This window comes from Ammospiza nelsoni, chromosome 9 (genome assembly GCF_027579445.1).
Source record: "Ammospiza nelsoni isolate bAmmNel1 chromosome 9, bAmmNel1.pri, whole genome shotgun sequence".
Classification (NCBI taxonomy): domain Eukaryota; kingdom Metazoa; phylum Chordata; class Aves; order Passeriformes; family Passerellidae; genus Ammospiza; species Ammospiza nelsoni.
In genome coordinates, this window is record NC_080641.1 from 28,847,342 (window position 1) to 28,864,589 (window position 17,248).

Below are 17,248 nucleotides of genomic sequence, written 5' to 3' on the forward strand. Positions count from 1 at the left end.
GATGCAGAAGCAGATACTGGAGCACATCCTGGATGCTCATTAATAATGGTAAATCACTGATCCACCACTCACAAATCCTGCAGAAATAAACATTACCCATTTTTGAAGGAATAGAGCCCCTGAACTTCAAAATAATCAATACCTCAAGCCTGATCAACACAACCACAAACCATGGTGCAAATTTTCTCCACCATCCAACTCAACAATAAAGGGAGTGAAACAGAGCACTTGCCTGAGCTTTGTAATTCTCTCCTAATTTCATATAATGTAGAACTATGCTCCAAGCTTCATGAGGTAAAGAACTATTCAAGGGCACCCTTTGAAGCAGTAATTTATTCAGCATTCTTCCTTTTCCTAGGAAGAACTAACAGCTTTTTCTCCATCACAGTTTTTCATAAAAAATAAAAAAACCCCCCAAAAAAAATAAAAAAAAGCCCCAAACAAAACTGCTTCCTGCAGAAATCAAAAGCAGCTAAGAAATATATAGCAGAAAATACTGACCATGGGGTGCCTTGGGCCAGGCTTCTGCTGTGCTTTCTCGCAGGGAACACAAGGAATGAAGTTTAGCACCAGGACTTGGTTGTCCAACCTGAAGCAAAAACACTGTTAAAATACTCAGCATCAGATGTATCAATCCCTGGTTTTTCTAGTTTTGTTCATAAGACCACAGCTGATATTTTCTGCAATATTTTACTTTATTTAAATACTATTTTAGACTATTTTCATAGCACTTGGCTCATGGGCATTATTAGTATTACTGTGCATAAAGAGAAACAGTGCTAGAAAGGTCGAGAAAACTCTGAATATCCTATTGTTCAAAGAAAGGGAAAATACAGACAGCTCCTCCTTCATCTGGAATGTCTGCAGTCTTTTTAAACAATTCCTGGTATCTCATATTTATTCTAAACAGCTCAGATCTCATCAAGAGAGATCTGAATCTCTTCCTAATTAAAAAGTTACATTTAATATAATCCAATTTTGATCTTCATAACACAAAATCTCCAGGTCAAAAGAGTTCTCAGCAGTAAAGATGCCCTAAAAGGAGAATTCTCAGTCTAGAAAGGCCATGACAGTGAGGACATGCTGAATTAAGAGACAAGCTTTCTCCTTTTTTTGTACAAACATAACCAAGCATTGAAAATCAATAATCAGTGTTAATGATACTATAATTAAACCGTGAACTTCACCTATAGATCAAAAACCAGAAAAATTAAATAAAAGGTGTTAAAAGAAAAATATTTGAGAGAAACAGTAGAATGATTAATGATTAATGACTTATTCAGGCCATTTTGAATTTCTTAAAGGTAGCTATATGTAGAATAAAACTTCTAAACTTTGACAATATAGTATTAATTAACTATTACTGATACCAGGTAAAAATATAAGGTAGAAGCAAACTATTTAACCACTTGATTACCTAACTGGTTGTGGTAAGTGCCCAGAACTGTAGAGAAAACATAATGCCACAGCAGAGAATAGGAACAATACCATTTCTGCCCCTACAAATTCAAAGTGATTTTCTAAAATCAGGGAATTGTTGCAATAAGAATAATTAAGAGGGGGGAAAATGAATATATGATTCTCCAGGTGTCTGGGAAATGTAGCTCCTTCATTTTAAAAGAGCTACACACAATTTCTTTAAGTAAGTACCTAATTTCAAGACAATTCTTCATGTATGGCAAAATGTCCTTATATTATGAACTCTAAGTCAAAGCATTTGAGATGTAGCTCTGAGCAAAGGAAGTGTTCCAAATATCACAGGATGACAACATAAAAAAAAGTTGAAAGAGAGGAAGTGTAAGTGTTCATAATGTGACTAGACACTCTTTCTTTAAAGTCTTATTCAGGAATTTTTAATACTAATATCAATTACTTCCAAGCCGAATTTATACACCTATTATCCTGTCTAGTGTGCTGGAAGAAAAGAAATGGGGCCTCAGAGATTAACCAAGATATTCTTGAAAGAATTTGATCTTTGTCTGTTACTAAAGCAGATAAAAGAAATTTTAGTTTAGTTAATTTTACATTTAAATCATTCTGTGACAGACTGTTAAGGAGAAGAAAAAATTATTCATCTAAACTAAGAGCTGAATGAATTTTTGGAGCGCTATGTAGTGAAAGAAAAACATTTGAACTGAGCTTAAGCTGGAAGCGCCTGGGAGCCAATACAAACCCGTCTGATGACAAAGGGAGGTTTGTCAGTGTCTCTCCTGAACTCGTGGGGGCCCAGGCTCAGGTGGGACAGTCTCTGCCTGGCCTCCTCTGACAGCTCGCACATGCGGCGCTTGGTGTACGGGGACGGCGAGCGCGACTTGGAGGCGATGGTGGGCTGCTCGTAGCTCCGCAGGGCCGAGCTCTGCTCTGCTGAAGGAGGGCTCTTCCTGGCCAGCTTTGAGGGCACTCTTCCACTTAGGGCTGGATGATGCACCCAGTGCCTATCAGTCTGAAATGAAGAAGGGAAATGATCTGATTTGACAGCGTGTAGGATAAAGATCGCTGAACATAACGCAAACAAGGAACTAATTTTTTAATGATTTAATGAAAGAGATGCCGTGGCAGCTGAAGTTCTCCTCACAAAACTATAATCAAACAGCAATTTAAAGACCAACGTGTTCACCATTTTCTCTGAAACCAAAAGAAGGTTAAACACCCAGTACTGCATGTTAGATCTTAAGTGTCTGATACTTATTCAGTTAGCTTTCTCACACAGTTAATGGAGATTTCAAAAATTAAATTTAATTTTGTCAAAAAGTTTACCTGAATTAGCCATGCACAAATTTGAAGCATGTTTTCATCTGTTTAAGCTTTATTTTAAAATTCTTCCCCTTTAAAGTACAAGACATAAATTAAAAGAGGAGCCTTTTTAATAGTTTAAATTATATGCATTTAGAGTTGCCTAAAGCTCCAGAAGAAGTGCAACTACATTCTCTAAAATTAATACTTTCTTGGATTATGGTTAATTTATTAGTTTTTTAAAGTGTAAAGTTTAGTGGAGAAAAACAGTATTCTTTCTGTCAGAAATTCTTTTTCAAGCTGGAGCTAGTTGACATTAGCCCTAGATCTGAATGTTACATGGACTGCTTTGGTTCAGAGGAACCCAGAAATAAAATGTCCAACTTGCCTTCAAGGCTTTCCCTCTACAGCCAGCCAGTGAGGCTGAGTCTGTGTGTTTGTTTTGTACTGACAGAATCTGAACTCACTGGTGCAGTTGATGGTGAGACACGGCACAGACCTGGCCACACAAAGCCAGACCTAATTCTCTAAGACTAATCTCAACTTCAACAGAAGCAGGTGGTGCTGCTCCTGACTTACACCAGTTGTAAAACTGCAAAACAAGTGAATCTGAGCTGCCATTCATAGATACTTTTAGGAACAGTTTAAATTTTAAATCAATTTGCCCTTACTCAAGTCACCTTCACTGAAGCCAATTTTCTGACAATGACAATTTTCACTGATTTTTAATTCTTCTTCTGTCTCGATACATTTCATTTGCTAAATTTGGAAGAAACTTCTCATTGAAGTCATTAGCAATGCCACCAACAGGTCAAAGTCACCTAAGTGTCTTTGCACACAAGCCTTCCTGACAACCATTCCCTTCCAATGATGCTGCACCATTTTTCAATATTACAGCAGAAGAAAGAGGATGAAGAGTAACTTTATATGACAGCTTGTTCCAGAAATCCAAACCAAAATTCCAATCTGTGAGACCAGAGAAGAGTGCTACTTCACCTTTAACTTTACTTGCTGCAAAAGCAGCATTTCCAGATTAATATAGGTGATAGCCTTTTCAACAAAAATCTGCATTTCCATTCCTGTCAGTGATACAGTTATGGAAAACCATTAAATTAATTGGTTTGGTTTAATAATGTATCTTCTCTAACAACACCTAGTTTTTACTGTCCTTAATTTTAAGTGTCAGTAACAAATGATGTGAAGGCATCTTCCCATGTACCAATGCACCAGGGACTGACACTTCAGCTGATCATAGAACACAGTAGCTGATAATTGTTTCAGATTCAAGGAACTCTCAGCATCTACTGTCATGCACCAAACCCACTCTTTACTCATACTTGATTAAAAATTTAATCAAGTTGTCAAGCACCCGTGATACCTGCTTTAACCACAACAAAAGAATGAGGAAAGTTTGAAGTGAGCAGCACATGGAAAAATTGGAAGCAAGGCTATCAATATTAAATCTAGAAATTGCAAACAATTAAATTGTGCTAACCTGTATGTGACTCCTTCCTAAGATTAACAGACTGTCTGAAATAAGGCAGGTTGTAGAAAATCTCAATTTTGGTGCAATTCCCTAGAAGAGAGACAATAATTGCATATCAAGCTTCAACTCAAGATAAAGGGTATCAAAGAGGTAAATGTCACCTAATGTAACAAACCATTCCTAATTTTCAGCCATTTCCTTTGTTAATTTCAGCCTTTAATAAAGATAATTAGAAAAGACAGAACAGCAATGGTAAATGTCAAGATGCTAACATTTGCATTTCTGACAATTCAATTACAGATGATTACACTGCTTTTGTACAACAATTAAGGTCTGACTTTTATTTTAATACATTTTTTTTGTCAAAAGCACTTTTAAAGATTTTTCATGCCATGCTATATGGCATCAATAAAAATTTCAGTCATGCTCTAGAAGTTTCATTAATACTAACTTTGTAAACTTGTTTGAGAACAGTCTCAGTTGTGCCATCTCATTTGTAAAAACATTTTGTTTAATCAGTCAATCACACTGCAGATACTATTCCTTTTTAACAGTATGACTAAGAATGTCCTTCATTGTGTAATCTTTGGAGTAGTCTGATTTCTGTGGATGCCTCCCTTGTTCCATAAGCATGGAACACATCCACAATCCCCTCCTGCCCATGGGGCAGCCCTAGTTTGTCCCACTTGGAATCACTGGGGTCCCACTGGGCCTCCTGGTGAAGGGCAGCACACACAAGCAATGGCCAGCATGTCCCACCATTTTTACATGATTAGCAGCTTCTGTTCCACTCACCTTTTACTGCAGCCATGGCTAGGAACACAACACCTCAGAAAACTATTGCCTTGCAATTCACTGAGCATTGGCCAATGCATTCAGATTTTACAGGGTGTAAAGGACAGGGATTACAACACACAAGCATTTTTTCCCAAACAGCAGCACTAAAAAAAGGCATAAAAGAACTAAATGCCACATATGCTATAAACAAGTGGTAATCATCTATGTGCATCCCATACAGCTCTGCAGAATCCAAGAGAAAATCAAGTGCCCCCAGAAATTCCTAACCCCTCTTCCTTCAACATGGACAGAATTTGGTGCCTGAGGCATCTCAGTGCGCAGGCATTTGAGCACATGAACACACAAAATCACTGAGACATGAAAAGGAGCTGGGTCTGTTTGTGACTTTATCCCACGTCCATAAAATTAGTAGGAACTTTGTGAGTGAAGTCTATTGATTAACCAAACTATTCTCTACCACCTGCCTAAACACTGATTTCCCATTAGGGAACATGATCTGGCCCCAGGATAGATTATGGAAATCAAATGACAAAAATGCCAAGAAAGCTCAGTCACAGCAATTAACAGAGTCCAGGATTCAATCAAGTCAAGTTATGGCACATAAAAGAGGTTTTAAGCCTGATCATCTTTAATCAACCCGTTTTTATTACTAATGAATTGTCAAGTGCTATCAACAATTTAAAAAAAGGACACATCAGAATTAGTAAGTCTACTAAAAAATGCAACAATAGAGCACCTACTGCTCTCACAGAGACTGGAAATGATTACAAAATTCTTAAGTGTTCATCCCTAAAAAATGACACAAACTATGGTTTCTTCAGAGAAATAGTCTGTGGAGAGGGAATATAGAATGGCATTTGAATGCACGAGCATGGATATGTCAAAAGCAACTCACATGCCAAAGCCATCAGACAATTTGCTCTTTGTTTTCTGCAGTTCCAAAATCAGGAGTTGCTGTAGGATACTCAACACAGAATTATGTAAATACCATCATATAGCCCCAGACACATCTGTAAATGAAAATCCAGCTGGAAAGTTTTTGGGATCTCTTCTTCTGCTTCTGGCTTAGTGGCATCTGCAGCCCTGAGCATTTCTGCATCAATCATTAAACAGAAGGGACATAGTATCAATTTAATCACAGAAAAAGTATGAAGGTGGTTCATATTTAGAAGAATATAAGTCTAATATGTGCTTTTGACTGTAAAGAAACTCTAGCTTAAAAAAGTATACAGGAATATAACAGAAGGCCTTGCACTGGACTGTTAATGGAAGATAGCATTGCCAAAAAGAAACTGTTTTAAGTAATGTGGCAAATACTGCATGAAGGTGGGGAATGGAGATAAGAACATCTGTAAGAAATCACTACCACAGTCCAGGCATAAGCATATTCTGAAAGGTAAAGGTTGCAGAAAAATACAGAAGAGCCAGCAAGAGCCTCAGCTGGGCAACACTGGACTGGGAGAGATAACTTGAGGCATGTCTTGTATGCACACTGAGTTTGTAAACCTTGTAAGACATTTAGCCAGGGACATTATCAGCCAAGTGCCAGATTTCTGGAGGAGTTTTGATCCTCTCAACTTGGGATTCCTTCCAACTGGCAGATTAGCAGTGTTAATCAGACACTGCTTGTCACTGCCTATCTGAACTCCACAACCGTAATCTTACTGTTGCTACCTTTATTTTTTTAATAAAAGACAAATTTATTTGGAATCAAACTGTCACTAAAGCACAGCTGCCATTCAAAAATATTCAACATCTCAGCTGGCTATGAATAACTTTTCATGTGGGAAGAACATGGCTTCAGTAGCATAAGAATAATGTGAGGGTTCTCATGACCTTGTTCAACACTTCCTTTTGCTTAGCATCCACATCCAGCACTTCGTGCTGACAGACTTAGCAAGAGACACTTGCCAGTAAAGCTCAGAGAACACTGGGAGAGGGAGGCACTTGAGACTGCATTTCTACTGGAGGTAAAAATCCTTTCATAGTTATTCCATTTGGCAAGTGAGGAGAGGAACAAGAAGTTCTTTTGGGAGCCTCCCTCCAATGCCATCAAACCCAGCTTCTGCATTATTCCTCAAAAGGGGCTCACTATGCCAAAATCCTCTTATACTGTACTTTCAAGCTATGGAGATGGAATGGAGCAACAAAGGCTCCTGCAGTCCCTGTTCCAGGCAGAGATGGATTTTGTTATGCTGCTCCCAAGGACATGAAGTATATCTGTGTCTTACCACAGTCAAATTTTTAAAGCTACTACAGTGTCATCATTCATCACCTACACATCCAAATTACTCTGACCACATCTTCTCACAGCTCACAAATTATGGCACCTTCTCTTTATTAGAAAATACATAATTTTTGTTTCAAATAACTCAGTTTGACAAAACCCATCAAACTTGCCTAGCAGCTCTGCTTCTATGAAGACTCACTATATTCTGTTCACAAAAAAAATCTAAAAACATTTAGCTAATACCACCTCATTTGTTCCTACCTCACTGTTCTTTCTCAACACCAGGAAGACCCCTATTCTATGAGCAGCATGAAAGCAAAACAGTCCCACTCCATCTCTTGAGCCAGACCACTATGCATGGAGTGAGCCATATCAAAGAAATATTACAGCCAAAAAATAATGGTTGTTTTTGTTTTTAAGCTACTTCAGAATCAGACATTTTGTAGCACGAAATCACAACCTTAATTCATTCAAATGTAACACAGCATTAGACACCAAATTAGCACCTCTAATTGCAAGTGTCTGGGCAGTTTCCAGGTTGCCCTTTCTGGGGAAAGGCTACACCAGCTAAAAGATAACAATGAACTTTAATCAGCATTTCCCTCCTCCCATGTGCTTTTAGCCCAACCACAACAGACAGGGTAACTGAGTTCTTATCCAAATGTCCTGCCAATCCACCAGTAAAACTCCACAAAAATCCAAAACACATCATCACCATCCTCCTTAAGGTGCCTTCCTGGGTTATTCTGCTGACAATTAAGATTCAACAGTCAAACTTCATGAAAGGGCAACATGAAATGAATTCATTTTCATTTAACATGTACTTGAGCCCTTATCTCCAGAAAATCAGCATTAATTCACTGCACTCATTCTGCCAATTAGCTATTGTTCCAAAATGCTATGGAGAAGGACCAAGGAGGAGGGTTACATGGCTTCTCTTGAGAACCATGCAGTCAATATGACATCTCCTGCATCCCTTCAGCCACCAGCTGCATCACAGATTAAACTGAATGGAGACATGTCATGGAGCCACACTGCAATCCAAGTGGAAACTAACTTTTCCACATTAAATAATTTCTTGAAGCATTCTGAAAAAAGATTACACTTTCCCCGAAGTTCAGCTGTGGATTTGTACATTCAACACCTTAAAATGGCAAAATCTGTCAGAAGTAATGGCTTTTCATTTGAAGCAGTTCAAGAGGTTTCTTCAGTGAAGCAGACTGTGTCATAAATACAATCCACAGACATTCACTCACTGTGAAAGACGGGGACCTCTTCATTAAAACCTCACGCTGCAAACCACGGAGCCCATGGGTAAGCTTAGGGTCAGGGAACAGGAAATCTCTTGTATTTTCTTCATATGTAGCTAGAACTTTTCCCACTAAAAAGAAAATACATACTTTAATTGGAAAATAGACAAAGCCACACAGCACAGACACCACACACAGAGCCATGTTGAAACCAGGATAAATTTTGCTCTTTACAAATTAAAAGCATGGCTCTAAATCTCCTATAGAACTAGGAAATAACCTCATCAAGTTAAATCAGCAGCAAAAATGTGCAGAATCTACTATGAAATGATGATTCAATGTTACTGGGAAAAAAATTAAAGAAGATTGTGTTAACTCTTCTGTAACAGGCACATGAAAGGTTTTCTTCAGGTAACTTTTCAGTACTTTTCCTCTTTTTTTCCCTTCCATGCCACAGAAAAAAATCAGTATTTTTTAATGGCACCCAATTCCTTAAGAAAAACTACCATTCCATAATACAGGACGGTAATAGTAGCAGTAAAAAAACCACAAGCAACAGCAAAATAATTATTTCAAGATTTTCTCAATACCCCGTCTTGCTACTTCTAAAAAAAAAAAAAGGTTTTCTTTACAGATAAACCCTTCAATGCATATTGTGAAAAAATGTAACTTGTGCTATTGCAGCCATCTTGCTAGCTTATGTTGGGCTATATCACACCTATGTCTGAGCCCTGAAAATAAATTCTTATGCAAGATCCTTTACTTGCCACAAAAAAAAAAATCCCCATTCACTACATTTCTTCAAGTAAACAGTCTGGTAAGTCACCTGAGAGAAGCAGCAGTTTCCTTGAAAGTACTAAGGACAAGTGAGAGAGTGCTTTTAATACCACAGTTTCCAAATGAGTCCTCTTTAAAACTTGACTTTATTTCCAATAAAGTGCAGATTTACATTATTCATGGGAACACTTGAATTTCATTAAAATAGATTTTTATAATCACACAAACCAATAACAGAAGTATGACAAATCGCTATTTATTATCTTCACACATCCCAAGAGACCTGTAATACTTATAGTGAGGATAAGAGTTTTCCCAGTGGTCACCATTAAAATGGAAGGAAAAAAAGTGTCACTCTGAGAACAAGATTATGCACTCTGAAATTTCACAGACAGCCTCTCCAGAAGTGAATTGTGATGCAGTTAATAATTATGCAGTGGATGATTTCAGTTTATTTTCCATTTTTAAAATATTATCACTTTCCTAAGCCTGAGTATGATACATTTAAATATTCAGTTATTATTCCCTTTCAAGAATGAGATCCTCTTGATCTATTAACATTTTCTATTCAGAGGACTATTTGTTGAAGGGCTTTCTATGTTGTTTGTGTGTTGAAAAAAGTGATTGTGCTGTAATGGGCAATGTCCTCCTGGAAATTCACCTATTAAACTGCATAATTTATGAAAAGACTGATACAATACCTGGAGGAACGAGCTGTATTAGTTCAAGTACTGTTGTGTCAACTAGAAGGGAAAAAAGTTTTTTCATGAGTTAAAAAAAAAAAATCTAAAATGAAAATTCCCATAGTCAAAACCCAAGAAAAATGAATCACTGATTTAAACTTCATAGCACTGTACATTGTTGCACTATTTCCACCACACCAATAATAAGATAAATTTAAGTATAGCTTGCATAAATATCATAGATGAACACAATGGCATTAGCAGGGTACAAATGACAACACTAAATCTGACTTAGAACTTGTAAGTTCTATCTGCTGCCAAGTTTTTCCCCTTTTAAAGACGATTATGCAAGCTTTGCCCCCTTTACAGATAACTCCCATGTGAGGATGAATATTCCTGCAGTTTGAGTTCAGGTCAGTGTTTTCTCACCACAATTCATTACACAAATGTAGCAAGACATAATCTTCTTAAAATGACAAGAATAACTTTAGAAAAATTACAGGTTTATCCTTCTATAATGTGAAAATTAATCAAATAAATAACCATATAAAGGAATCCACTACCAGATAACCAGGTGGACTTCCAATAACTTATGACTTTTTACCCTTTTCCTGTTCCAAAGCATGTAACATGCATTTCTAGAGGCATTTTGTTAGATAATAGTGGTTACCCACTAATTTTTCAGAGAACAGGCTCCTGATAGAAAAAATATCACATACTTTAAACCTCCAAAACATCTTTAGAGCCCATATACACATGGCATTTATGGATATAACATAGTATACAAAACCCCAGAACTTACACTCCAGTAACTTCACAAGGTCTCCAGGATCAACTATATTAGCAAATTCCTGAAAAAGAAAAAATTATAATAGTAGTAGTAATACGAATGATGACACAATCAGATGTAATCAAAAGGACCTCTTGGGAAAGTGAAGGGAAAAAAACCCAAAAATCAATGCTCTTCTTTGCCAAGATTGTTGTCAAGAGTCCTATCCCTACTGGAAAAAGAAAGGATACTAAAATGATCATTTGGAACATGATCAAATTCATTGAAAGCCAGCAGTTCTTGTAATATACTTTCTATCCATACAGAGTTGCTTCTCTGTATGTAAATAACAAAAAATAATTTATTGTGAAGTGTTGAAGATGTAAAGGTGAGCACTGTCTTAAGAACATTTCAAGAGAGAAACATAATTTGCTGCATGTGTTACAATTCTGATAGGTCAATGTTCTCTAATTTATTAGTAATGGTTTCAGCTTCATTTTCACAGAGGTGACTTCTCAGTCTCCTGTTCAGGTTTTTTTTAACCTGAATCCCATGTGAATAGATAGTATGGAACAGGGGAGGATGTTGCACTGGATGGAGGTCCCCTACATTACACTGAAAACAGCATCCAGTACATTCCCCTTAGGAAGTTTGTGTTATGTTTGCCTTTAAAGAATGAAGGTCTTTCTTACTCTTCATAGGTAGTGAAATAATCACTGTTTGTTTCTCATCCCCTTCACCAGAGCATCACTCTGAGCAAGTTTACTCAGCCTGGTTTTCAAAGTGCTGGGGAATGCTTAAAGGAAAAGAACTACAAAGGGCAAAGTATTATTATTCATAGGTGGTGGAGAAGCCAGATCATATCTGTAAGATACTGTGTTTCATTATCCCTGTGGTACTAATAATGAAGCTAGTAGGGACTCAGAAAATGTGATAAACAACTATAAATTACAGAGCCACAGTACCAATCTGGGAATTCTGGTGACAAACCATGAAAAAAGTATCTCAAAGGGAGTAAGATGTCACCAAAAAGGCTTGAGCTGCTATTTTATCTTTCTACTAAATTAAGTTGCCTCTCCTATATTGTACGGTCTCTGTTCTTCAGCTTGCCATAATTTTTAGAACAAAAACATTCAGTCCCTTTCAAGCCAGGAAAACAGACACTGAGGAAGGACAGTTCACAAAAGAATCAACAAACACCTAAAAACTCTCACCATACATTAGAATCTTCAGTACACACAATTCTTGAGTCCCCATGTGGTTAATACAGGCACACCCACCCTCAGTGCTAAAGAGAAGCAGGAGATAAAATACTGCTCCATTCTCAGTGTGATTATTTGTGCTCATGGGTTTTGCAGACAATTTTCGTGGAATTTGTGATGGGGTTTACTTGGGTTGTTTCAGCACTTGACATATCTTACCTTTTCAAATAGTAGTCTTTCTTGAAAGAACAGTGGGAACACTGCAGGGACACATTCAGTTTTGTGGTACTGGCCAAGTACAAAGACACTCAGATAAAGTTCTTGTTTGTCTTTCAGCTGCACTCCAGGACAAGTTATCTGTAGGAGTAACACACTCATTAAACAAACTGAACTTTAGCTACACAAGCAATGGCTGTTTTCAAGATAAAAATGAAACAGTCAGGACTGAAATGGTTGATTTGTGAAAGTCAGGATGTAACAGACTAGAGCGAAAAATATTCTTCTCTAAAGCGTTTCTATTTGTACAGACAGGTCAGGAAAAAAAGTCACCATTTTAAAACAATCAGGACCAAATTCTTCTTGCTTAAGTAAACACACTCCATTGTCTTCAACCAAAACTGAAACCCAAGGCCAGGTTAGCACAGTTAAAGGTATGCTCTGACTCTGCAAGGCACAATCATCTCCTACATGAAGACTCATGTAGAATGAAGTCTACATGACGCCAAAACACAAAACCCCACCCAAACTTCATCCTAACTATGGAATGAAACTGGTAAATTTATGTGCTTAGATATCCATACTCTGTCCAGCCACCAGAAGGGGCAAGTTTATTTGCAAATTGTCTGTAAACGAGAAAAAGCAACTGCTGTTCCAATAGTACCAGACACATTTCTTTCTTTCTCTGGGAAGTTCGGCCATCCTTAAACTCGAAGCAGGGAAGGCTTCTCACTAGGCTGCCTCATACTGCCCCAATCTCTCAAATTTCTCTGCACGATACTGAAATTCTTTGACTAAGAAGTCAGTCTGTTTTTAAAGCTCTGATTGCAAGAATGTACACAACCCATTCCAAAACTATTTGCTATTTTCTCCAAGCCACGTGGATTTATTTTATTTCCCTGACAGAGAATTGACACCTTTCACTTAAGGTCTCATGCTCATTTTTTATGTCAGTATTAGAAACATGAGGTTGTCTCTTCCAGCATAAGGTTTCTGGAGAAAGCATTCAGACTTTCAATTGCCAGGAAGAAAGACAAAGGAGAGTGATGGGAATTAAAATAAGTGGTTTGGTTACAGTCTCCTACTCCGAAGTGAACATTTTACTTGAGAAATCCTAACTGGATTTAAAAGAAAACGATATAAACAGGAAAAAAGATGGAAGAACTAGAAGAAAACAATGTGTGATAGATCACTACAGATAAAGTATAAGGTAAAAAAAATGATTTCCTCTCCATATAAATGAGGGCTTCAAATCTACAAGAAAAGTGCCAGAATAATGGATAACCCAATTGAAACAGTCTGTCAAGCATTAAACAGCTTGTATGACACTCATGCAGTTGCAAGTGTGAACAGGAGTGAGAGAGACAGATTTCATTCATACAAGGAAAGATCCCCAAACTCCATCCTGCACGTCGTATCAGCTTTACTTCTCACTTTTGTCTTCGGTATTTTTGTAGAATTTACAACCATTTTAAGTTGGAGTTTTGTGCTTTTCACCTTAGAGAAGGGAACCAGTGTTTGCCTATTTATTAAGAGATCTGAAGATGCTGGAACGGGCAAACCTTCCAACAACAGGTGCCATTTTTCTGGTTATCCTGTAAAAAGAAAACAAATTCTTACAAGTGAGCATGTGGGTCAAGGTAGCACATGTGGAAACTTGTGATTCTACTGCCCTGGAGATAAACTGCACAATTCATCACCTGGGCTGGAACACCAAATCTATGTGGCCATGTAACTTTAAAGCAGTTCCAAAAATGAATGACACATGTATATCTGCAGCTCCTGCACCTATTCTGTAACATGCAGAGCTCCACAACACTTGGGAGACAAACTGAAGCTCTTATCTGACTGCAGACTGCTCCAGCAGGATGAGGGACTATTTTAAAGAAGGTAAGAGTGTTATCTATGGATCAGCTAAGGAAGAGGGAGATCAGTGCTGCAATTAACTGACCTCACATGCAACCCCAAGGACCATGAGAAATTTCCAGGACAGGGTTATGCTGGATATCTCTGCTGAAAGTTCCCAGGAAGATGGAAAATGTGTACCAGCCCCCAGTCCCTCCACTGCTGGGAGATCACATATAGCCATAAAGAAATAACTTAATTAAGCTCAGAGTAAAGGACAGAATTCTACTGATCTTAACCCTCTAGAGCACTTATTACACACAGTCCATGGCAGGATAAACCAAACTAAAGAACTACTTAATCTTTATGTAAGGCCTTCCATTTGAGAAGAGAAATGAAGAAAACTACGAGCAAGACAAACCAAAGAGCTGGTGGACTCAGATTGGAGATCTTGGAATTTCATTAAGTCAAACAAATCAAAATCGATCTGTACCCTGAAGTAAGGGTAAAACAGACGGCAGAACTTCTGACAAAACTGGACAGATTTCAAAGAGGGTGGAGAAATATGCAGAGCACTGTAAAAATGGCAGGAAAATAAATCAGAAATTTGGACAAGACTTTGGTCACAAATAAAGCAAACAGAGATAGAATTAATGGACATCACATAAATCAGCCAAGATGTGAAAGCTAACAAATCTATGTCCCAAACATAACTGAATATTTTGCCTTGGTTTTAATAAAATTTGACATAGGAGAAAAAAGAAAACTCCAAGAATTAAATGATGGAAACAAAAGTCATTCAATATGCACTAGGCCTGGACCAAGGAGCCACAGGGAGGCTGAACCATCATCAGCACATGTTGTGAAAGAATGTAATTTTTCTTAAATAAAATGTAATGAAAACAGGGAAGGTAGAATCTGCTCAAAAATCCATGTGAGACAGAAAGAGAGATCTGAAAACTGACAACCCCACTGATCAAAATATTTAAATATTCAAAAATAAAGATATGGATGAAAGGATCACTAGGAAAAAACCCAGTAGGACATGTTCCACAAAAACAGATCAACCAAGCAAAATTCTACATTTTCTTGAAAATCCATTTTCTGGATAAAGGATATCATATAGTACCATGAGGAATTATTATTTATGATGAAAAAGTTGAGAATAATTAGTATCAAAGACGGTACAGAACTGGCCAAAGGACAGCATCAATAATGTGCAACAACAAGAAGGTATCAAGCTGAGGTTACCATTAAAAACAGTCTTCTCTGTATACTGGGATTCATGTCTTTTACTATTTTTAATGACCCTGATTCATATTAAGATATATAGGATGAACGTTGGACATTTTTTCCCCTACATCACCTAAGACAAAATTTAGGGTTAAAAATTAGGGTTCAATTTTGACTCTGATCAATGCAAATTTAAAGTGGAAGAGTAGCTCCCATCCCTAAGATGGTTAGAATGCTGGTGAGTCCATCACAAAAAATATGACCAAAAATATCATGCTTTAGCTAATAAAGATCAACTGGGAAATGAAAGAACGGCTGCCCAAAAAACAAACCAAGTGAGGAAACACCAAGGAAAAAAAACTCCTCAAATGAAAAGCCAGTGTTGACATTTGTGTAAGAGTAGTCTCCATTCTTACTTGTAGCCTTGACAGCAGGGTAGATAACAATCTACCCTGAAAACATGACCCTGGGGAAATGTGTTCCCTGTACTCAATCCTGGCACAGGAATAGCTCACAGCCAGTGGGAACAGAAAAGGAAAGGACATTGCTCTGCTCCAGGAACCAAGCAGGCCTTGGCATTGTGGAGACAAACCCCAGCTGTTGAGACAGCACAGCAACAGCGCCAGGGTGACACCCTGGCCATCCATGCGTGGAAATCCACAGCTCTGCCTCGGAGCAGCCACTCAAGTTCGGGAACAAGGGCAGCTAAGCAACCAGGAATAACTGGGCAATTTCTCAGTATAGACTTCATAAACTTCCTGGATCTGCACTCGAGTTTTGTGGATGGCATCTCGTGTTTTCCTCTCAGCAGCAGGTATTCTTTTTATGTATGGCAGTGCTTGTTCTGGGTTACAGGACCAGGGCATATGGAGCCACCGACTCCAGGGTAACAGAGCGCTGCCTAACACAGCTAATTCTGGAAAGTGTTCAGGAGATGATACAGCTCCTTGCTGTGCTCCCAGCTTGGATATAAGCAGAAAACTTTGCAAAGAGTACAATCCTAACATAATTAATGTCAAAACTTTCCACTTTCACACTTTCTGACCTCACTCCCCGCCATTTAACACCCAGATATTCAGAGCTGCCCAGAGCCATCAACAAGCCGCTCTTTCCTGCGACTTGTTTTGGTTTTAGCTTTCTTTTTTTCTTTTTTTTCCCCCTGAGAGTGCTTTTCCCTACACCCTACAGCTTCCCAAGAACCAGTGTGTTTAAAAAAACCCTTTTCCACAGGAGAACGAGAACTCTAAAGCGGCACGGTTGTTGCTAACACCAGCGGAAGGGCGGGGGCACGGGGACAAACATCCCCCACAAGTTTGCACAGGAGAAGGGAGCTGCGGAGGGGCACGGCCGCTGCCAACACCGCCGCGGGGGCTGCACACAGCGGCTGCAATGCCAGACGGAGCGCGGCCCCGCTCGGCAGCAGGGCCCGGAGCAGCCCCCAGAAGCTCCGCCGGGCCGGGAGCGCGGGCGGCGGCCGGCCGGGGAAAGCGGGGCGGGAAGCGCTGCCGGAAGAGCCGAGCGCGGCTTCTCCTGCCGGCCGCGGCCCGGCTGGGGCGGGCGGAGAGCGCGGCCCGGGCACTCACCGAGCGGAGCTCCAGCTGCAGGACGCAGCGCAGCGCTTTCCGCGGCATGGGCGGGCGGGCAGCGGGGCCAGCCGGGTCCGGGCTGCTCGGGCTCGGCCGACGCCGTTGTCACGGTAACCGGGGGGCGTCCGGCCCGCGGCGGCCGCTCCGCCCTCCTCGGGGCCGGCTTCCCCTCCCTCCCTCCCTGTCTCCGTGCCCGCCCCGCCCTGCCCTCAGCGCCATCGCGCTGGAAGGATGAGGTCCTATGCTGGCCCTGCCCACACGCGTCCCCTGAACGCCCATGTCCCCTTCCCCTCAGCCCCTCACTGCTCTCCAGGGCCTCCTGCCCTCACAGAATCAGTCGGGTTAGAAAAGATCTGTGAGATCGTCGTGTCCAACCTATGGCCGATCACCACTAGACAGTGGTACGTCCCGTCTAGCCTTAAACGCCTGTGGCTCCACCA

At 39.5% G+C, this 17,248-nt stretch overlaps 1 protein-coding gene across 1 annotated transcript in view; it reads right to left on the reverse strand.

Moving 5' to 3' along the window:
* SPATA6 (spermatogenesis associated 6) overlaps nucleotides 1-16,932 on the reverse strand; it is a 35,637-nt gene extending 18,705 nt beyond the window's left edge. Inside the window, exons 1-8 of the mRNA XM_059478613.1 lie at nucleotides 16,806-16,932; nucleotides 12,148-12,285; nucleotides 10,760-10,808; nucleotides 9,976-10,017; nucleotides 8,504-8,628; nucleotides 4,229-4,309; nucleotides 2,174-2,443; nucleotides 502-589 (exon numbers count right to left, since the gene is read on the reverse strand). Of these exons, the coding sequence (XP_059334596.1) occupies nucleotides 502-589; nucleotides 2,174-2,443; nucleotides 4,229-4,309; nucleotides 8,504-8,628; nucleotides 9,976-10,017; nucleotides 10,760-10,808; nucleotides 12,148-12,285; nucleotides 16,806-16,853 (841 nt within the window). The 5' untranslated portion in view covers nucleotides 16,854-16,932. The remainder of the gene's footprint in view (nucleotides 1-501; nucleotides 590-2,173; nucleotides 2,444-4,228; nucleotides 4,310-8,503; nucleotides 8,629-9,975; nucleotides 10,018-10,759; nucleotides 10,809-12,147; nucleotides 12,286-16,805) is intronic.
* Nucleotides 16,933-17,248: the final 316 nt, after the last annotated feature.